This window comes from Barbus barbus, assembly GCF_936440315.1.
Source record: "Barbus barbus genome assembly, chromosome: 38".
NCBI classification, from domain to species: domain Eukaryota; kingdom Metazoa; phylum Chordata; class Actinopteri; order Cypriniformes; family Cyprinidae; genus Barbus; species Barbus barbus.
This window is the reverse complement of record NC_136716.1, coordinates 15,000,575-15,024,525: the sequence shown is the minus strand read 5'-3', so window position 1 is coordinate 15,024,525 and position 23,951 is coordinate 15,000,575. Positions and strand designations below refer to the sequence as shown.

The window sequence follows — 23,951 nt, the reverse complement described above, 5'->3', positions numbered from 1 at the left end:
AATACACTTTTATTTCTTTCTAATTGTTTAATTAAATAATGCAGGCCTGTTGACCTGCATTTAAGGCTTACAATTGACCCATATATAGATTCAAGGATATTTACTCTTTGCTGCTGCAAAACTGCTAGATGTGATTTTACCAAAACTTAGCCATATTTTATTTGGTATTAAAAACCATTCATAATGTACAACGCACATTACAAATAACTATTATTATGCATTTAGAATAGAAGTTAAGCATGAAAGGGTTAGATATTTAATAATATATAAAAAGTACAATAATATGGTCGTGCTCCTGAGTTTAAAATCTCATTGGAGCATAATACTTGTGTAAGTTGGTAAGTTTTAAGTACCTCTACTTCACATCGCGAGGTAGCTTGTGATTGGACGACGAGCCTCCGGGACTCCCCCGCTAATGAAGCTATAGCTTCTGACCTCGTTTCCAGGCGTAAACTGGTTGGTGGTCAAAGTTGGTAACGTTAAAGCCATTAAATATGAAGCAAATTCTCGATGAGAATATGATGCCTGTATCTACACCGACCGGATTCTCCTCTAAGCGAAACCGTTTGAAACACCACCGAGTTTTCCCGTCACAAACGTCTCACGAACGAATGAATAACGTGGTGCAACGCGGAGCGCATGCTGAATGCAATTGCTTAGGTTTGCTAAAAAAAGTGCTACTGCGATGCGGCAGTTGTCAGGGGGATATCGGAGAGGAGGGGGTGTGATTGGCTGAAGTGGCTCTGTTGCCTTGGCGACGGTGGGGCGGGGGTACGGAAGCGTTGCCGTGCGGCGTGATCTCCGCGCTGCGTGGATGGAGGAAGCAGCTGCTGATCTTTTGACACAGCGCGAGCGAAAGGCTACCGCATGAAAGCACGGGAGCTTTGTCGTCGGACGCGACAGTAGAATGCACGAATGTAAGTAAACGCTTTTTGGTGCGATTTATAATTCTGTTTATTTTATATATCAGCGCGTTTTTAATCGGATGACAAGTCTAAAACGTGTCTCGTGAAAAAAAAAATCTAGCCAATAACAAGCCATTGACCTCCCTAATTCGTGTTTACGTTTTTTTAAACGAATATTGTTTTTTTTATCAGTCTTTCATATTGAAATATACACACGCCTGTTTTATTTCAGAATAAATGTCTTTACATTTTAGACCATGTGATCTTGCTAGCTAACTTAGTTGAGTAAAATGCGTGCGTTTGCCGTCGAGCTGACACGAGACATTAAACCAACCACATTCCAGTCGTGTTCGTACACTTTTCCTGAATACTCATAACACAAACTATATCCAATGACTGTTTCGTCGCTGTTTTATTTCGCTAGCTGTGCAGAAGCTTGCCGCGAAGCTTTGCTTTAAAGCCACGCATTAGCTTGACGCTAACTGAAGATCCTCGTTCAGCATTCTTGTGACAGTATCTGCGGAAGTTTCAGAACGCGCGACAGATATGCAGTCAACAAATCTATTTGAAATAACATTACAATTCAAACGTCAACCGCCGCGAAAGTGCCTTTGAAATCGGAACCGCCAAATAAAAACAACATTCGAACAGAACTTTAATCCAACGCGCGATAGTCGCCTATAACAACAGAGTAATGCTAAAGGTTACAGGTGAAGGTTACAAATATATATAAATATATATATATTCAGTTTGTGGCTAGTAGTGAGAATCTAGGGCAACTATGTAACACGAGATGTGAGGGTGGGGGCTGTTATTTTCTCATGTTTTGTTTTGCATATTACTTGTTGTGGTTGTACATAAGCGTTCGTTGAGAGCGAAAGCGAACGACTGGTAGTTTTGCTGGCGACTTGATGAAATGGGATGTTCTGACGCGGACGTGCACTCATTATTTCCGGCGGTAGATAACGTCTGAGTGACATTGACACGTGGTCCGAGTGAACGCATAGCTGTGCTTTGGGAAGAGTACACAACTCTGAGCAGCGTGTCACATGAGCACATTATTTAGTTCTGCTGTCTACTTTTGCACTTTAGACTGTAGACTCATTCAGGTCATGTTGCGTAGGCAGTGAAAAGGGTGTCTGTGTTGTTAACAGGGTTGTCGTGTAGTTGCTTTTATTTGCAGTATGATCACATTAGCTGCAAACACAGTGGACAGAATTCAGATGCATAGCTAGCTACATCTGAAAGGGCACAATTGCCTAAAGAGACTTCATTAGTACCGAATCCTGCGCTAATATAGTGAATGGCAATAGTGTCTGTGCAGTGCTGTGTTCTCTGGAGGGCTTTTGTAGGACACAGCAAATGATCCCTTGCTTATTGCTTCTCCCCTGGCATTAAACGGGAAATTAATTAGTCTCATTATGACTCTCACAATGATAGATAAGATCTGGCTCTTGGCTGTATGCAGTTGCTGTCCCACAAAAGCTGAAGAAATGAGAAATGCAGGCAAAACATTGAAACTCATACACTCTTTCAACCAGGTTTGGGTGTTTATATAATATGTGTGTATGTATATATTAAGGGATGAAATGTTTATTTTGTTTTATTTAATAAATTTCACTGCATTGGCTGCGAGTCAAATATAGAATGGATTTAAAAATTCTACTGTTTGTCTATAAATCTCTCCATAATCTGGATCCACAGTACCTATCTGATCTGTTACAACCATACAGTCAGTCAAGAGTACTCCGATCTGCTGATTCTGATTATTGCAAGTTCCTAGGGCACGTCTCAAAAATAGAGGTGATCGTGCTTTTTCTGTTGTTGGCCCTAAGTTGTGGAATAGTCTCCCAATTCATATCAGAACTGCCTCAACATTATCTGTCTTTAAGTCTACTCTAAAAACTTCTCTTCTCCTTGGCATTTAATATTTTTTGACTTGCTGTGCAATGATTTTTTATTTTAGTGAATCTCATCCATTTTACAGTTTTTTTTTTAAATATTTTTTGTTGTTTATAAACTCGTCGACTTGTTTTTGTTTTGCATACTCTGTGCAGCACTTTGGTCGACTTCTGTTGTTTTAAATGTGCTATATAAATAAACATTGCATTGTATTGTATAAATGCATATTTGATATTATTTTTAGAACCTTGTATGAACCTTGCATACAAAACACAAATTTTATTGTCATTTTAAATAAAGATTGAGGAACATATTTCTAATTATTTTTTTCATTGTTTTATTAATTTATTACTGCCATCAAGCTTTTACCCTATAGTTTACAAAAGTTTGATGAGTGCATGGCAATAAAAAGTGCTAAGCAGCAGTCAACAACAGTTTAATCAATAGTCATAAACTGGCTTCCAGCCCAAGAGAGAAGAGCAGATTCTTCATTTTCACTGCAAGAGGGGTTTAAAAACAAAACAAAACACTGTCTTGTTAGTAAAACCACAAATTTATGTTTGGCAACCCTTTCTGGTTGAGTGGCATAACATGTAAACGAACATGCAGTTGCTTTCCTCCAAAGACAACCGAGCTGAATGCTCACTATAGTGTTTTTTTAATTATTTTATTTTAGTAAAGCTCATCAGCTTTTCCAAACTCAATTGAAAAGCAAATCAAACTTATGTCAAAGCTTTTATTTGGCGTGTAACGACTGCCTTTGTTTGTTGACCCCTCCTCCTTCCATCCTCTCATTATACCTCCAGCTGCACATATTTCTCATCTGCTGTTAGCCTCTTTTTGTTCCATGATGCCCTCAACGTTAGACCAGGAGGCACAACTCTCATCCCCAGGAGGCTATAACGCTGTGGTTGCCATGGCTACATGGTGACACTGGGGTGTGGTAATCAAATATAGGCGACTGCTCTGGATTTCAGTTGCAAATGTGTGCTTTTTTTCCTTCATTTGCCTGGACCGTGTCAGACCTCACGCCCACCCCAACCCCCAACTCAGCCTTGTGTTCTTAGACTTGGTCTGTCACACTCCTTCTTCTCGTTTAGTAACCTTCGCCTCCTTTCTGAAAGATTTAAGTCCGCAGAGCAGCCGGTGGGCAGTTAGGGCCCCTCTGTCCATTGACAGTGATGCTAATGTCAGGCAGTGCCTTGATGAGGAGAGCTCGCTCCCCAGTACCATAGCCTGTGTCATTCTGGTCACAATAGCCTCCAATGTGTTGGTCACTCCTGTGTGAATAAACAGGGTGTGCTTAATTGAGACTGTAGGGTGTGACAATGGCACGGGACGAAGTCCAGACAGCACGCTGTGAAGATTGTGTGGCGGCTTGTATGTATGAATGCCTGTATGCCACTACCATGTAAAGCTCTAAGAAACGGAAACCCTGCTGATATCTTATTCATGTGTAGGTGCTTGTTTTTAAAAGCCTATATTAGGGCCCTATGAAATCCGTTTTATTTTTTCCCAAATTCCGTTTTTTCCGTTTTTATTTTTTTGGATTCCGTTAGAATTTTTCTGGACTCCTTTTTAATGGTCAAATAAAATTGTATAAATCAAAAAGCATGTCTAATTAATTCAAATCATGAAACTTATACAATTTAACATTAATTTATTAAAAGTGTAACAAAAATGACGTTTTTTCTCCCCTTAAGTTTTAGTGTTACCAAATTTTGTTTTAGCATGTCTAATTATTTGAATGCATTCAAACTATTTTTATTTATTCTTACAGTAGCCTTATGAAATGTTTTCCCCCCTCAGAAATTCTATGTTGTGTATTTAAATTTTACTGGTTATCAGATGAAGGCATAAAACATTCATAAATTAAAATATAAATTAAATCAAAGTTAAAATAAAGGGGATTTACCATTAAAATAAAAAATATTTTGTGATTATTTCTTAAAATAAGTTTTATTATTTTCAACAGTAGTAGTAGTAGTATTAGGTACATTCTACTAAATAATAGTAATATAGCCTATTTCTGGCACAATGTCTTTAAGTTAAACCGAACTTTTATTTTGACGGGTTGCGTGAATACCTTTAAAGTTCTGTGTGTATATGATATGACGCTTGTTTTACTCAAATGAAATGGTAAAATGCTCGTAAAGTGACTCTCAGATCAGTTTTGGAGATGTTGTTCATGTATTTATGTCCTAATTGAGACGGCAGACGTTGAAATCACCGCGAGCACCACGTGCGTTGTGTATGTAATGTTAGTAAACAAAACCACGCGTCCGCTCCATTCATCAGAGACTGTATTCCGCGATTCCGTCTGCGTTTTCTGCATCGCGGAAATCATAGGGCCGTACTATATGAACATAACTTGCCAAAAGTTACAGCTATGTAAAGCGCTTTTTTAACACTTAGGGTCTATTTATGTTTTTTCACTTTCATTACAAACGTGATACAGACTACAAGTTGGACCTGCAATGAGATGATTTAGATTTGTTTGGTTAAGAATTCAGTTGCTTCTGTATCTGCATTGCAAGTGAATGATGTTTAAAGTAGGGATGGGTACCGAGAACCGGTATTTTTTTGGACTGGTACGCAATTGGGTCAATACCGGACTACCGATAAGCTTCAGGACAAACGATACTGTTATTGATACTTGTGTTGTTTTATCTCCATATACTTCAATGATAATGGCGAATTAGAAGCTGCTGCTTGTTATATTCCTTCACTGAATGATGTGGCCGACGTTTGCTCGACGTGCGTGTGATATCCATGCGCGTGTGCGGTGTGTGTTTGTGCCCAATCAGTCATCGCGGCAAGAGTGAAACGTTCAAAAGTGTGGGCTCGCGTTACAAAACTAAACCAAACCAGTGTCAGATGCAATATTTTCAGTAGTGTAATAGTGAAAAAAGGAGGCAACACTAGTAATATAATGAAACATTTACTTACTAAATGCAACATCTACCTCAAGCAATGCACTGTATTGACTGTGTCCCGGCTCCATCTCCAACTGCAACTCGCGAGACACATTCACATCAAATGTTGATTCAGCCATAGAGTTACACTCACGAGACACTGCACTTATTCGCAATCACAAAAGTACATTATTTGCTTGTGCTTTACAGCCTTGCCGGTTAAACATTTAATTCGCGTGCTATGCTGACATGCGCTAACGTTACACCTGAAGCATGCGTACACTAAAAGGCCGGTCAAACAGCACATGATTACTTAGTTATCTTTGTTATCGTCTGATTGCTTTAATACTGTCAAAAACACACAAGGTTTACATATAAACACAGTTAGTTATATGTCTAAACTGAAAGTAAATAGTTGAGGAACAGATGCGTGCAGCTCTTAAAGGGACCAAACTAAACATGCTGTCGATTGTCATTAAAGGGATAGTTAACCCTTAATGTTAATAAAACACAAACTCCTGACTGAAAAACTTTAATACAGTTGCTAAAGTTCAGCAGTAATAAAATAACTTGATATTTTCAACAACTTTTCACATCTTTTTGCACCAAATAGTATCGATAACAGTATCGATAAGTACCAGTATCGAAAAACAGTATTGGTATCGGTATCGATAAAATGTAAACGATACCCATCCTTAGATGCAACAAATCAGAATTCTCCTCTTTCAATGATCAAGTCTGTCCACATTACAAAACAGAGATTCAGATGTAATATGCACTGAGAGCATTTGGAGCAATGCAAAATGACAAATACTAAATACAGTATCTCACAAAGGTGAGTACACCCCTCACATTTCGGCAACCATTTTAATATATCTTCTCAAGGGACAATACTATAGAAAGGAAACTTTTAGATTAGTCAATGTACAACTTGGAATAGCAGTACAGATTTACTGTCCTCTGAAAATAACTCAACATACAGCCATTATTGTCAAAAAAGCTGGCAACAAAAGTGAGTACACCCTAAGTCATAACAGCTATACGTCCTTTAACCATGGAAAGCCACGTCCTATTCATCATGTTTATGTTTTTGTCTGTTTGACAGGACTATAAAAATTTGTGTATCTTATATTAGAGCAGTTAAAATTAGGTGCTTTGAGTACAATTCTCTCATACTGACCACTGGATGTTCAACATGGCACCTCATGGCAAAGAACTCTCTGAGGATTTGAGAATTAGAATTGTTACTCTCCACATAGATGAACGAGGCTATAAGATGATCAGTAACAACCGGAAACGGAGTTAAAGTACAGTGGCCAGTGTCATACAGAGGTTTTCCAAGACTGGTTCCACTCGGAACAGGCCTCGCAACAGTCGATCAAAGAAGTTGAGGCCTCGTGCTGTGCGTCAGGTGCAGAAGCTGGGGGAAATATATATATATTACAATTTTAATATTGTAATATCTGCTCTTCAACACTGACAAAAATGAGATGTTTTTTTGAGCAATAAATTGGCATAGAAAGATTTCTGAATGGTCATGTGAAACTGAAGACTGAAAATTCAACTTGTCAACCAAAAATATATAAAAATAGAGAACAGTTATTTTAAATTAATAATATTTGACAGTATTGCTGCTGTTGTTACTGTATATTTGATCAAATAAATGCAGCTTTGGTGAGCATAAGATTTTTTTCTCAAAAACATGAATAAGTTCCATGTTGTGCCATTTGCATGCAGTGCAGAATGGGTAAAATATTTAATTGGAGTAGTGTTCATTGACATTAATTCAGAAAATTCAAGTCATGTTTCTTGTAATATTCGTAAATATATGCAAATATTGTCATTGATTGGTGCATAGTGACATTGTTTAAACTGTGTTCCATTTAACAACCAAATTTTGTCATAAAAGCACCAAAATGTTGAGTCTGAATGAAAACCAAGACAATTTAACACCAAATGGACTTTTCTAAACCGCTGCATCCAATTAAAGATGAATTAGAGGATGTGCAGACAAATTAATGTGAATGTTTTTGGAATGTTAAGTATACAAGTTTTACATAAAGTTGTCAAGAAGTTAACAAATGGGAATATTTGTACATTTTCATGTTTAAATGGACTTTGACTACATTCAGGAATTGAAAACATTTTTCTGAGTTGAGTTTTGAAATGTTTAATATTTAAAATGGAAGGTGATATGAAACAAACTCAGGCATTGTACATGTGGTGTCTTCACTGCTGTGGATTATGGTTTTCAAGCTTCCAGAACCCTTGCAGCATATGAATGTGTTTAAAGGGGCTATGTGTAGGTTTTTACTTAAAAAAGATCTTTAAGAGTTTCCATTTGTCCATTTATGAGCCAACCATAATGTAATAGGAAGAATGACACCTTGACTGTCCACCACGGTTGCCTCTATCAGCCTGTAGGCTCAGTTGTGTCTGGAGGAGTCGGGTCCGAATTGGCGCGAAAATTCACAAAATGTGACGTTATGCGCGTTCTTGTCTACAGCGGCAATCGCTAGCGGTAGTGTTTGAAATGGACTCTGCGGACGGAAAGAAGCGACCAGCCTCCAGCACAACACAGACACCCACGGAAACTCCTCGTAAGCTTAAAAAAAAAAAAAGCCTTATCTATTGTGCACCGAGAACGAGCATGAGACTGGCTGCAGTTCCCCTAACGGCCACTGGTGTCAGTAAATTTCAGAACTTACGCAGTGCTCCTTTTAAGAAGCTTTAGCTTTGAAACGTGATTCAGAATTGTGGAGGAAACTAGCCCCGAACTAACTAACAACAACAGGTTCTTTGTACTGAATGATTTGTTTTAAAGTTTCTTAAAGCTTATTGTGACTGGAAGTAAATCCATTAGTTTGTCAGATGTCTCCTCAACATCAAGGAGAATACCTGAAATTTGGATTATACAGAGAAAAGTAAAAAAGCAGTTAATCTCCAGCAGTTTTATAATAGGGTTAGGTGACCTTCCTGCTGGGCTTTTAGATCAGCTCTCACAAAGCAACAGAGATGCGCTGGGAGCCCTTGAGTCAGGACTGATACTTGACAGACCAATACCAAACGCTACAGGAATCAGGAAAGAAAAGCTCTGCTTGGTTTTCAGCAGAGAGCTCCAATTCGAATGGCTGTTTAAGCATGCTTAAACACGTAGAAGACCCCTTGATCTCCATCTCCAACTGTTTTATTACAGATGCATGCTCTTCCCAGCGCTCTGTTCTGCAAACATCAGCAGTTCAATACTGAATAAATCCTCCCTTCAAATTTTGATGGAAATTAGTTTGTGAATGGTGGGGAGGAAAGAGGAAAAACAGGTTGTTCTTTATAAAATCTTTTAGATCTTTTTGCTTTTTTGAGAAAAATATGGTGCTTTCAAAAGGGGTTCATAGGGCCCTCCACTTTATTAAATTTTTTCTGGATTCGGTTTTTTATTTTCAGTTTTTTATGTTTTTCAATGTTAATGGTTTCATTAAATAATAATAATCAAAAAGCATCTCTAAAAATGTATTATTGTTTTATTCATTTCCCATTTCCTCAGAAGTACTGTGTTGTGTATTTACATTTTTCTGCTACATATATTATGATAAATAATTTTTCTGGTAAATATTCCTTTAAAAATAATGTTTTAATTTTATTAGTCGTAGTAGTATTACTATCATTACATTTAAGTATTTCTGTCACGGTTTCTTTAAGTTAAACCAAACTTTTATTTTGATGGGTTGCTGTGAAGACCTTTAATTTTCTCTGTTTATATGATATGACGTTAGTTTTTCTCAAAAGAAATGGTGAAATGCTCATGAAGTGACTCTTAAGAGTAGTTCTAGAGATGTTCATACTCGTATATTGAGACAGCAGAGGCTGAAAACATTGCAAGCATGCTTCAGTGCCTGTGCCATAGATTCACACAGACAAACAGAACATGCAAGATTCATGATTAAATTATATTTTTGCCACTTAATATTCACAGCCACTAGTCCATATTGCGTTATGATTTAAGTGTACTGACCTACTTTTGATGTATCCATTCAAATTTGGCAAATTCCGTGACATTCCGTGTTATACAGTAAATTTTGTTTTTATGACTGGATTCTGCGAATATGTTCACGTTTTCCACATCGCGAAAATCATAGGGCCCTAGGTGCAAAGGTGCCCGTACTTTTTACTATGAAGGGCTAAAAATCAAAACATGATCGAGGGCCAAGTGCTTAAAGTAAATGCTGCATTATATCCAAATATATTATATTAAAAATTAATTTAATGTATATTCTCTACATTTCAATGGCTCTGAGCCACTTTTGAGCTGCGGGCCCAGTTTGGGCTTCTCTGCTTTAGTGAATAATACGATAATAGCACATATAATACATTAATACGATAATAGCTCATAGCACATATTTTGCTGGCATGAAATAAAAATCGTCCTTCTTTTTCTAGGGTAAACGTACCTATTAAGCTCACCAAAATCTACATTGAGACATTTTTAGTGCACACGATATTGGTTTCAGTACAAAAAGTAATGTTAAAATAAAATATTAATCTCTCACACAAAAACATTTACTTTTATTTTAAATGACAAAAGCATTTCAATTAAGATACACATCATTAAATTAAAAAAGTCTGGCTGTGCTTAATGGGTACATTTCTGTACCCTTTAAGCACTCCCCTGTTCCCATTAAGCCCACATCATGTTTTATTAAAAATTCTTGTTTATTTTAAGGATTTTTTTTTTAAGAAAATATATTTTTGTGCAAAGTCAATCACAAAAAAACAGAACACTAAAATCAAGCATCAAGGCGATCAGTTATATATAATGAAGTGTCATTTAAGCACATTGCAACATCTAGCCTATACTAGTCCACGTTCAGCTAAGTAACGCATTCAAAAGTCAAATAAAACAAACCAATAAAACATTTAATTCATGGGGATGAACACAGAAACTAGCCTCATTTTGAAACCTTTTATTAAATGGATGTCAACTCATCTAGAGTCTCTTAAGGCTGGAATACACTACACTATTTCTGCCCTGATTTTCCACAGATTTACAGTCTGGAAAAGTTGATGCTAGTTGCCAAAGATCAGAGCCAGTCTGCAGATTTGAGTTGACAGAATCCATAGAAAATGTATTAACTTAAAGTGACAACCATCAGTTAATATGTAAAGTCTGTTTATGAAGTATTTACATAGACGTTCAACGTGGAAGAGCTTAAAGAGAGCACACTAAGCTTAATTGCAGAAGCTACAATTTTTCATAAATTTTGTGTAATATTTATTAAAATGACAGGATTTTTGCTAAATAATCTAGGTCATGTATTAAGTTCATACATATTTTAATATGAACAACTATTATTAACAATATCTATGAAATTATACTTTTTCTTATTGATGTCACACTGAAGCTGTGTGATTTTCATAGTAGTGTACCCTTTCAGCTCACCTTAAAATAATATGAAATCTTTCAAAATTACAGCGCTGTAAAATGACAGACCAGCAATAAACTGTCCATTTATAATATTATGGATGTAAAAGTACAAGCCAGTAATGCCTGTGAAGTAATATGTTAGCTTAGCACACAATCTTATACAGCTAGTCAGCTAACTGTGTTCTGTAGCATCTGCGCTATGTTGTTAAAACTATCTTTTGGATCTAATGTAATTATTTCCCACATCCAAGTTCCAGGTTATAATATGCAAAAGTCTGAACATTAATCTCTAAATTTTACAATACGTAGTGAAACGTACCCAAAATAAAGGCATAAACATCTAAAAAATGCACATTTAAGGGGCTCCTCTTTTGGTGAAAGTTTTTAGACAGCTTTCAAAATGGCTGCCAGACAGTGTGAACACATGGAGATACATATCTCAGTGTGCAATGATCTGATTGACTTGAAATTATAATAGGTATATAGTAACAAACATATCAATTGATTAAGACATCAAGTAGGATAATAAATTATTTTCTTTTTATAATCTGATCTCAAAATGGAAGTGTGCTTAATAGGTACGTTTACCCTATTTTTTTAATCTTATTATGAACAATTCATTTGAGCATACGTTTCATTTTTTATTTTATCTTATAAATTACCTCGTTTCAATCTGAAACAGCAGACTTCTCTCCGGCGATGTATGCCGGACTTCTACATCAGCGTGGAAGAAAAGATCCGCCTTTACTTTGATTTCATTGCAACTTTAATGTGAAATCTACATAAACTATTCTGGATAATTGTCAGTGACATTAAATAAAAGCGCCTGGGAATTAAAAGGGCAATTAGTTGTATTTCAAAGCTGCCCCTCCCATTGACAAAAGTATACTCTTCGTCTGTTTGTTTGGGTGTATTTCTGTTTGAAGTAGTTTAGACTGGTAGAGTGTCCGCATTAGCATTATCTGTCTGTGTGGATGGAGGGCGAGGTGATGGGCTGATGAGCTTGTTGGAGGAGAGTTAGATTTGTTTTGCTAATGAGAGCCGCCATGAGTGCAGGGATCAGGTCTCCGCCTGGAGCAGGATGGGAAGCAGACAGCTCTAAATGTCCTATGAAGGACGTACAGCTGTTGTACCTGCCCTTGAGTGCCCATGAAGAAAGACATCCAAAGAGGATGCTATTGGAAAACAAAACGGCATGTGGATGCACTACAAGAGCATAATAATGTGGACAAGGGTGACAGATGGTTTTATTCCAGGGCTGCATGAAATTGGAGAAAACTTGCATTGCATTTTTTCTGTATGTATGTGTGTGTGTTTGTTGTATATATATTGAGACATGAAAAAAAGGGAATTTTCTCCAGATGATTTAAATATCTATATTTGAAACGATTTAAACATTCTGTAATGACTGAGCTGATTTTGTAGGAGAGTGCACATGCATAAAAAAAGAATACAAATATATATTTTAAAAAGCTGAATTATTATTCTTTTTAGGGTTGGACAATTTAGGAAAAAGTTGTAAAATTTTTGTAGAAATTGTAAAAATATTAAACAAAAGAAATATATTGCAGTAATACTGTTGTACTGTACAATATAAAATTCAAGTATTTGAATAAAATGAAGTACAACTGTAAAATTACAATTAATTTTCAATCCTTAAACCATTGAGCTTTTATTTTTGTGGATTACCAGCTGATTTCAGAGTGAAGCGCGGTACTGTGTTTTTGTGCACACTGAAACACCATATCTCTGAAGTCACAGTGGATATATATAGAAAATTACGCATTAAGCCATATCATGATTAGGCTTGCTGCGATAGTTTGTCTTACTGGTGTGAAGCCGCAGTATACGTGTATACATGGCAGTCGTGGCTGTCGTGGTGATTGGACTTGTAACCTGAAGGTCGTGGGTTCGAGTCTCAGGTCCTGCAGGGATTGTAGGTGGGGGGAGTGAATAACAAACACTCTCTCCTCCCTCAATACCACGACTGAGGTGAGACCCTTGAGCAAGGCACCGAACCCCCAACTGCTCCCAGGGCGCTGTGTGTACACTTGGATGGGTTAAATGCAGAGCACAAATTCCGAGTATGGGTCACCATACTTGGCCACACGCCACTTCCCTTTCCCTTTTCCTTTCCTGTTTACATACATATTTTGTTGTGGTGTTAAGCCTAGTTCAGTTAGAGAACAGACACTTCAAATAAAACTGAACGCGGCTGCTCAATGCAGCACACTGAACAACAGTCGCATCACAGATCAGATTTAATTTATGACATGAGGAAAGTAAGTTGAGCTGACTGACAAGAAAAGTGAGGTGAGAAAGACAAAACGAAATGCAAAAGCGCCCGTTTTAAAAATATTATGGATTTTGAAAAGCCTGTCGACTTCTGACATTTTATCTAAATTGATATTGGAAGTTTTTTTAAACATTTGTTTCTTATTTGGTTCCACAGTGTTTGCTGATTTTTGTTTATCTGTTTTCTTTTTTATTTTTATTTTATTTTACATCAAGATATATTCTGTGCCTCCAAGCTTTCTTATTCGTTTTGCTAATAACTGTTCTACTTTTGTTTGGTTCCAGTGTTTACTGGTTTTCAGTTTTGTATACCTATTTAAAATTCTATATTAGGCATATAGTATGGTGTATTTTTTTTATCCGTTTTGTTAATAAAAGTTCTATGTTCTACGTTGTATTTTGTTGTTGCTTGAATTGAATTCTAGCAATTGACGGTGAATTGCTGCTAATTTAAAAGTGAAAGTAAAATGCGCATGGTGCTTTTACAAGCTGTTTAAAACCGAAGGAAAGCGAGGAAAAGAGGGAAAATTCAAACGGTTTGGAATGACACAGACATTAAATTATGACACAATTGTCTTTTTGGTGTGAACTATCGCTTTAACTTTGTGGAATATTTTTTTGTTGACACCTTTTATTACAGTACTCATGTGAAGAGGAAGATGTGTATTTGTGTCTGGGGTGTTTTGAACGGTCTGAAAGAGGAAGTGGAACCCGCTCCCTGTGCCCTCCACTCTATTCTCCAGAGTGGGAGAGAGAATGATTCAGAGCAGCACTTTATCTGATTATTTATTTATTGATGTGCTGTATGGTTTCCATGGCAGTGGGTATAATAGTGGGAAGAGAAACATTCACTCTCCTAGTCACTCAGCCCTCTTTTACTTGAGCTGATGATTTATTTATAAATATTCTGTGCTTATTATGTGCTTTTCATGGCTATCCATTAAAGTCAGTCACTTAGTCTGTGGCAGGTAGATTTCTAATTGATCTCTGTGAGTTTCTTCAAGCTGTATGGAGCCATCATCACTTATCCTCTCCATCCTTGTCTGTCTTATTACATGGAGCTGATAACAGACTTGAACGTCTTCAGTCTTCAATGTCTAAGAACCCTGGAGTGCACACTTCAGTTGTTCTTGTGTGGTATCATCTTGACGATGAGGCTCATGGTTCTCTCAGACACTTCAGTAGACACCTAAGAGGCCCTTAACTCTGTCCTAAAGGACCTCTTAATTCCCTCAAGAGAAATCGTGCAGGCACAGAGATTGCAGTGTTTAAGCGATAAAATGAAGCCATCTAGTATTATGAATATAACAAATTTGACCAAAAGTTAATGATTTAATTGCCTCATTGGCTTCTGTTATGTTCGGTGGTCATGCTCTAGAGTCCTCTGGCACGCAATACATTTAAATAGGGGTTAAACGGATCATAGTTCATTAATGAAATACAGAGGCGATTCTTCTTTCGCATCTCTGTTTGAACCGATACATATATACATTAATTATGCCAAAATATCAGTCTCGACAGTCATTCTTGTAAACGCATTGTTATGTGAACGAAAACACCTGAGAAAGAAATCGGATGTATATCATTTATATTAGATCCGTGCATCGGGTCTCAAAGGGTTACTCTACCCCAAAATGAAAATTTTGTCTTTAATCGCTTACCCCCATGTTGTTCCAAACTCGTAAAAGCTTTGTTTGTCTTCGGAACACAAATTAAGATATTTTTAATGCATTCTGACAGCTCTCTGACCCTCGTATAGACCGCAATGTAATAATCATTCAAGCCTTTATAGGTAATTAGCAAGATCTTAAAATGTATACAATGTTTAATAGGGAGCCAGTGCAGTGTTGATGTTTCTGCATTTGACATTCATAGGTCGTAATTTAGATATATTTTTAAGATGGAAAAATGCAGTTTTACAAATGCTAGAAACATGTTTTTCGAAGGAAAGATTGCTATCAAAAAGTACGCCTAGGTTCCTAACTGATGACGAAGAATTTACAGAGCAGCCATCAAGTATTAGACAGTGATCTAGGTTATTACATGCAAAAAAGTTTTTGGTCCAATAATTAACACCTCTGTTTTTTCAGAATTTAGCAGTAAGAAATTGCTAGTCATCCAGTTTTTGATATCAACTATACATTCTGTATTATTTTTGCAAATTGGTAAGTTTCATCAGGTTGCGAAGAAATATAGAGCTGGGTATCATCAGCATAAGTGAAAGCTAACACCATGTTTCCTAATGATATCTCCCAAGGGTAATGTAAAGCGTGAAAAGTAAGGGGTCAAGTACTGAGCCTTGAGGTACTCCATGCTACACTTGTGATTAGTATGATACCTCTTCATTTACTGCCACATATTGATGGCGGTCAGATAAGTACGATTTGAACCATGCCAGTGCACTTCCTCTAATGCCAACATAATTTTCTAGTCTATTTAAAATAATGTTGTGGTCGATTGCGTCAAACGTGGCGCTAAGATTCAGTAACACTAATAGAGAGATACAACCACGATCAGATGATAAAAGCAGGTCGTTTGTAACTCTAATGAGAGCAGTCTCAGTACTATGATATGCTCTAAAACCTGACTGGAAATCCTCACATATATAATTTTTCTCTAAGAAGGAACATAGTTGTGATTATACCTTTTCTAATATCTTTGACAGAGAAGGGAGATTCGAGATCGGTCTGTAATTAATTAATTATTTGGGGTCAAGTTGTGTTTTTTTTTAATGAGAGGCTTAATAACAGCCAGTTTGAAGGTTTTTAGGACATATCCTAATGACAATGATGAGTTAATATTCAGAAGATGATCTATTACTTCTGGAAGCACCTCTTTTAGGAGCTTAGATGGAACAGTGTCTAAAATACAGGTTGTTGGTGTAGATAATTTTACAAGTTTATACAATTCTTAATTTCCAATAGAAGAGAATGAGTGGAATTGTTCCTCAGGGGATCTATAGTGCTCTATCTGATGCGATACTGTGGCATGGTTACAATTTTATCTCTAATAGTTTCGATCTTGGAAGTAAAGTAGTTCATAAAGTCATTACTACTGTGCTGCTGGGTAATGTCTGGACCTGCTGATGTTATATTTTTTGTTAATTTAGCCACTGTATTAAATAAATACTTGGGGTTGTGTTTGTTTTCTTCTAAAAGAGACGTAAAGTAAGCAGATCTAGCAGTTTTTAATCCTTTTCTGTAGGATAGGGTACTTTCCCGACAAGCAATACAGAATACCTCTAATTTTGTTTTTCTCCAGCTGCGCTCCATTTTCCGGGCTGCTCTCTTTAGGGCCCAAGTGTGCTCATTATACTACGGTGTTGGACTCTTTTCCTTAATCTTCCTTAAGCGTAAAGGAGCATCTGTATCTAAAGTGCTAGAAAAGTGAGAGTCAATAGTTTCTGTTACATCATCCAGTTGTTCTGAGCTATTGGATATTCTGAGGAATTGAGATAAGTCTGGAAAATTATTTATAAAGTAGTCTTTTGTGGTAGAGGTGATGGTTCCACCATATTTGTAACATGAAGTTTGCTTTACAGCATTAGCTATATGGAATATACACGAAACTAGATAATGATCTGAGATCATCGCTCTGGTGAAGTATTTCAACGCCACTGACATCAATTCCATATGACAGTATTAAATCTAGAGTATGATTTAAACAATGAGTAGGTCCTGAAACGTGTTGTTTAACACCAATGGAGTTTAGAATGTCTATAAATGCTGATCCCAACAAATCTCTTTCATTATCAACATGGATATTAAAATCACCAGCAATTAGGACTTTATCTGCAGCCAGCACTACCTCAGATAGAAAATCAGCAAATTCTTTAATAAAGTCTGTATGGTGCCCTGGTGGCCTGTATAAAGTAGCCAGTACAAACATCGCAGGGGATTTATCATTAACACGTGTTTCTTTGGATAACGTTATATGAAGCACCATTACTTCAAACGAATTATACTTGAAACCCGACCTCTGAGACATACTGAAAATATTGCTATAAATTGTGGCAACACCTCCCCCTTTACCTTTTGGATGCGGTTCACTGTAATCTTGGGGGGTAGACTCGTTTAAAGTAATGTAGTCATCTGGTTTTAGCCAGGTTTCTGTCAAACAAAGCACATCTAGTTTATGGTCAGTGATCATATCATTTACAAAAAGTGCTTTTGTAGAAAGGGATCTAATAATCAGTAAGCCAAGCTTTATCATTTGTTTATCTGTATTATATCTGTTTTTTATTTGTTGAACATCAATTAAATTGTTACTCTTACTTTGGTTTGGATGTTTTCTGTATTTTCTAGTTTGGGGAACAGACACAGTCTCTATAGTGTGATATCTAGGTGAAGGAGTCTCTATGTGCTGAGAATTAACTGACTTCTGCGACGTGAGGCGGCTAGCAGACGGTTTGTTTAGCCAGTCTGTCTGCTTCCTTACCTGGGCCCCAGTTAGTCAAGCACGAACTCTAAGACTATGTGCCATATTTCTAGAGAGAAGAGCGGCACCACCCATCTCTTTTCAACAGGTCAGGTCTGCCCCAAAAATTCTTCCAATTGTCTATGAAACCTATGTTATTCTGCGGGCACCACTTAGACATCCAGCCATTGAGTGACGACAGTCTGCTATGTATCTCATCACCCCGGTAAGCAGGGAGCGGACCAAAGCATATTACAGTGTCTGACATCGTATTTTCAAGTACACACACCTCTTTAACATTATATTTAGTTATCCCCGACTGGTGAAGTCGAACATCATTAGCGCCGACGTGAATAACAATCTTACTGAATTAGTTACGCTTGTAGTTTTTACTGTGGTATTGAAGAAATACTTAAAGTGTGCTATGTAATAGTAAAAAATGGAAGGCAAAGTTACACTGAAATAAAATTAGGGATGCACCGAATGTTCGGTAACCAAAATTATTCATCCAAAAATAGCAAAAAAAAAAGATATTTTGGTGTTTGGCCGAATAAGTGAAAAAACCTTATAAATTGTACCGAACAATGGCATGACGCGATCAGATAGAGGTGCGCACTAATGCAGCAAACATGTCAGCAGTGAGGAAGCATTTAAAAGTGTCAGAAAGATGCAAAAATCATTATAAGCACTGACAGAAAGCGACCGTTTAGTACTGCAATGCTGGTCTTCGATGAGAAGAGGAAGGTGTGGTTGTTGCTGGTTACTGTATAATGATTGAAATCGTGAAATGGCCTTAAACACTTGGACCAACTGCAGAACATTGCAGGACCAACTGCAGAACATTGTTTTCTTATAAATACACAGATTGCATGTTTTCTGACTGCGCTTCAGAGCTTGCGGTGCTATATGCTTGTTAGCCAGGGTTCAAAGTCCAAAGCCTGAGGAAAATCTGCACTGAAACAGTGTTATTCATCAGTTGCTCACTAACATTTTTGAGTTTTTAAAATAGAAAAGACAATAATAATGACAAAAGCTCTATTAATACATTTATTATAACATTCACATAGTGTTCAAATTGAAATCTGTAATATATTCTGTTTTAAAAGAATTCTCTTCTACTCAGCAAGGCTGCATTTATTTGTACAGTAAAAAAATACATGCCTGATTCAAGAAGGGGGTCTCAAAAATAGCCAAAAACTATTATTTTACTAATTTATTAATTTGAAGTTAATTTGTGCCTTGTTGGTATAATGTCTGCTACAATGTTAAAAAAAATGTTCAGTCTGAAGTAAATATTTTTTAATTGTTGTTTTGTAATTGATTTTTTTATTTGAAAAGCAAGACAAAACGGCAAAAGGCACATACTGGCGATTTAACTTATGCAATGGTGAAAAAATGTGCAAAATACAAAGGGGGGAGATATGTGAAAAACCATGTTCGGTATTCCGTCTTCGGCCCAGTGTTTCAATTTGTTTGGCTTCGGCCAAAAATTTTCATTTCGGTGCATCCCTAAATAAAATATTTTTTTGTCAGCTGAAACGTTTTGGAGGACAGAAGTCATTGACTAAAACAGTGCTTCTCTGATGAAGCGTTTTTACTATGTCAGCATATTTTGTGCACATAATGTTGATAAAGTTACAATAGATAAACATGTCATCATTGCGGATATGATCAAAAATGATCCAGTGTTCATTGTCATATTTATAATCTAGTTGTGTGAATCCTCACGTAGAAACTAAATCAAATCAATTCAATTCATTATTCCCTTTTTTTTTTTTTTTTTTTTAATTCAAGCTTTTTGCACCAATTTGCAAGTTTTTGCACCAAAACTACGTTAGTGTACTTTGGTGCCATTAATATTAATTTTAAATATAGTACCAATATGTAGCTGAGATTTTAAGAGGCATTTCTGAAGAGCTTTACTATGTTTGTTTTAATTTATCTCCTAAAAACCTGACATTCTGAACAGCTTTAAAATTACCCAAATTGAATTTACGAAACATTATTTTCAGTTTCAGTCAAATGAAAATATAAATTTCAGTTTCTGCAATTCTGTAAATAAATACAGCCACATTTATTTGTGATTTGACTGTTGTAGTAACCAGTGCCCACTTTTTGTTCTCTCCAATACCCTTCCCTTCCACAGACCCTCCTGGTTTGATGGGTCCGATAATCGGGATGTCTCCAGATAAGAAAGCCGAATCTCCCGGAGCGCAGGGCGTGTGTGGAGCTGGGACTCTACCTGAAGCAGAGAGTGCTTCCAGTCCCATGGCTACCAGTCTGGACCAGATTGGTCGGGCTGGAGCATTGAGTGTGGTGGCGGGTGAGTCTGAAGATGATGAACTAACCAACCTGAACTGGCTTCATGAGAACTTGCTTCAGAACTTCACGCTTGGAGGCGAAGCGCAACCCATCAACAGCCCACTGTTTGACATCGAGGGAGGCGGTGGGTCGCCACACAGCAACACCGCCTCGTCCACCTCGTCTATCTCTGCGGGAAGTGAGAGAGATCCTTACAAGTCAAAGCCTCCTTTCTCTTTCTCCTTACTGATATACATGGCTATCGAACAGTCGCCCAGCAAATCTCTCCCAGTGAAGGACATCTACGGCTGGATCCTCAAACATTTTCCATATTTCTCCAGCGCCCCTACTGGCTGGAAGAACTCAGTGCGTCACAACCTGTCCCTCAACAAGTGCTTCCGCAAAGTAGAGCGAAGCATAGGAAAGGTAGGAATGCAAGAAAAATGGACATTCTCATGTGGTGTTTGTAAGGGAAAATGTACATTCAGCCAGTCATTAACATACAATACATGCAGGCAGAGCCATAATGGTTATCAGTATTACAATTATTATTTTTATTTTTTTGCGGTCATTATTGAATGTTTAATTGTGGACCAGTATACTTATTGTTAACTAAATGTAAAACTATTAAAAATTGTTTCATTAATTGAAGTTAAATTTAATTGATATTACAATAAAATAAATATTAGAAAAAAAAAGTTAGAAATTTTCCCTTGGCAAATAAACTGAAATAAAATACAAGTTTAAATGAATGTAATAAAATTGGTCAACTAAAACTGAATTAAAGCTAAATAGAAATATTTTAAAAAGCTAATAAAAACAATTACCAAAAAATAAAATAGAAAAATAAAAGCAAATTTAGTATATAAATAATATTAAAATAACACTGGATTTTGTGGATGTTCATTTCAGCCTAATTTTAGTGGGGGGTTTTTTTGTATGTAAAACTTTATTTATATAGCACCTTTTAAAAGAGTGTTTACAAAGTGCTTTACAGGATAGACACAACAATAAACATAATAAGCAATTAAATCACATAATAGAAATAAAATAATTACAAAAATGGGTCAAGGAAAAGCACTAGTGAACAAATGTGTTTTGAGATATTTTTTAAAAGTGCACAGAGAGTCCAATTTTTATCTGCGTTTTAGGCACAACCAACAAATTTCTGTTTGATGTTCAGAGTGATCTTACTGGAGTATATTTATTTAACAAATTAGAAAGGTATATAGGGGCAGTTCCTTGAAGACATTTAAAAACTAATAAAAGGATCTTGAATTCAATTCTGAATGATACAGGCAGCCAGTGAAGGGATCTGAGTGTTGGAGTAATATGATTTCTAATTTTACAGTGAAAAAATAGTTTGTTTTTTATTAATATTTTGGTGCTTTTGCTTTTTGTTAAATGTAATCTTTACCAAAATATATGTTCATATTTTGTATTGTACTTATGTAATGCTCCAATGCCTAAATTAAGTCGTATCATTTGAAATAATTTTTCATATATTAGCTAAAATATTATAAGATTTTAATTTTAGAAATGTATTGGTTATCGGCTACAATCGATAAATGGCATAAGATAATGTTCGGCTTACCAGTATCAGCCAGAATTTTAATATTGGTGCATCCCTAATATGAAGGGGTTTATTTTGAAGTAATGACTTACTGTACATTATCTCCAAAATATTAATAAAAAATAATATATAGACTTGAAATATTAATGTGGGTTGAAATAATTTTTATTATGTGTGACCGCATAGTGCTACAAGAGACGTGAAACTAGCACAGTGAGACTGGTTGCCAGGGACAACGCTCAAATGCAGTTTAGTGGCCATTACAGAAAAAACCATTTGACCTCAGAATGCTGTGTCTGACCAATCAGAGTCAAGTATTGATTAAGTAAGGGATATTGGTTTAGGGCGTTTTGAAAACCAATGTGGTCAAAGCAGGGCACGCAGTCAGTTAAATGAAGCGAGGCAGATGTTTTAATTTCTTCTACGTGAACCGTAGATGGCAAAATGATTTATGGAACGGTGAGGATGGTATGTTTCATTAACGTGCGACATTGTGTGTGAATCTGTGGGTTTCATATGTCTCAGCCTGGTGTCTGTTGTCATGGCAATGTTTCCTCTTTCCTGTTTATGAGCATGGCTAGTGAAGTGAGTCAAGGTCATATTCCCCCTGCAGGACCACACCTAAAACAAAGGGTGATGAGTCCTTTATTCACACACACACACACACACATTCCCCCATGCAAACACAATATGAGCCACTGTTCCACATGCTTCCCATGTGGTCATTATAATTTCATGATGGCTTAAAATGATTTTGCAGCTAATGTATGATGTGCTTATTAATGTACAGTGCACATACAGAGAGACAGATGGTCCTGTTGTCATTTAACCTGAGCTTTCTCCTCACACCAGCATGCTGATATCATGCTTGCTTCTTTCAGTTCTGACTCCTCCCCTCTCTGTTTCTTCTAGACCAATGGGAAAGGCTCTCTGTGGTGCGTTCACCCCGAGTTCCGGCCCATGCTGATGCAAGCCCTGAAGAAACAGCACTTCCCGAATGCACATGCCTTCTGCACTCCTCCTGCCTCCCCTCCTAGGTATCAACACTGGCCTGATTATATGAAAATGCAGAATTCTGACATTTATCAAGGCTTCAATCAGTAGAAACAGTGCTTGTTTGCTGCTTATTAGGATTTCATAGATTTACTCTGAACTGTCATAGGAAAACACGTCCAGTGCAGACAGCTTTGTTAAATATAGTGGGAGCGATTTAGTTTTGATGTGTCATGATGCTCCACTAATGTCGTGGTGTAGGCCATCATGTCTATTGTAGGTTGTTTACAAAAAATGTTGCAGCTTTGGTGCATTAATATACAATTAATGTTCAGCTGTTGTCACAGGAGTGTGAATATTGGTTGGATTTTTTGTCTGGTTATTTTTATAATGTAGTGGTGTGACTCTTTAAGTTGACCGCAAATAGATTCAGTCCACTGATTTTGATTCAAGCTTGTGCATACACGACCAAAATAAAAATGTGCTGTGTAAATAACTGCTCTTTTGAGTACTGACATGTTTGACAGCTGTTAATGCACAAAGAATAAATTAATGAAAAAATTTAATTTAGGCTATCCGCTGCCATTTTCAAAGCACAAACTGTGATATTTCATTCACTGACGCTGTTCAGTCAGCAGCGCTAAACCTGACAGAGCATATACTTACTTGCCGGCAACCTGCCAAAATAAAAATAGCTGATTTTAAAGCTGCAGTCCGTAACTTTTTTTGGTTAAAAATGATCTGAAATCAATATTTGAGCAAGTAGATAACCAGCCAGTGTTCAAAACTATCGCCTTACTTTAGCCCGATTCACAACGATTAGCTTATAGTAATGTTTTCTAATTTGAGTGGTACGGGTAGGTTTCCGCGGGAAATTCGAGCATGGCACTGCGTCATTACGTCACGTCTGTAAACAAAGAAGTTGTCCCGGCTACTAGGCTATGGCGTGTGAGGTTCCTGCAGGTGGCGGATCGCTAGAATAATTAAATGTATCATTTTGATATCGGATTGTAATCCAGAAAGAATTATGTGTTTATCAAACACGTGAATGAAATTTAAATTATATTCCAGTTTTAAATGCGCTTCTGATTACAGATAGCCTGGGATTACACAAGATTTGTATTTTAAAGACAACCAGTTCGAAGGGAGCATAATTAGCTTTTTGGGTTAAAAGAATTTCTTAATATGAAATTCGAATGGTATGACAATTAGAGATTGGACTGTACATAAAT

The 23,951-nt window shown here is 36.7% G+C and overlaps 1 protein-coding gene across 1 annotated transcript in view; it reads left to right on the top strand.

The window, feature by feature from the left end:
- Positions 1 to 411: 411 nt before the first annotated feature.
- Positions 412 to 23,951, top strand: part of foxn2b (forkhead box N2b) — a 28,480-nt gene continuing 4,940 nt past the window's right edge. Inside the window, exons 1-3 of the mRNA XM_079397959.1 lie at positions 412 to 917; positions 19,999 to 20,579; positions 22,639 to 22,763. Coding sequence (XP_079254085.1) covers positions 908 to 917; positions 19,999 to 20,579; positions 22,639 to 22,763 — 716 coding nt within the window. The 5' untranslated portion in view covers positions 412 to 907. The remainder of the gene's footprint in view (positions 918 to 19,998; positions 20,580 to 22,638; positions 22,764 to 23,951) is intronic.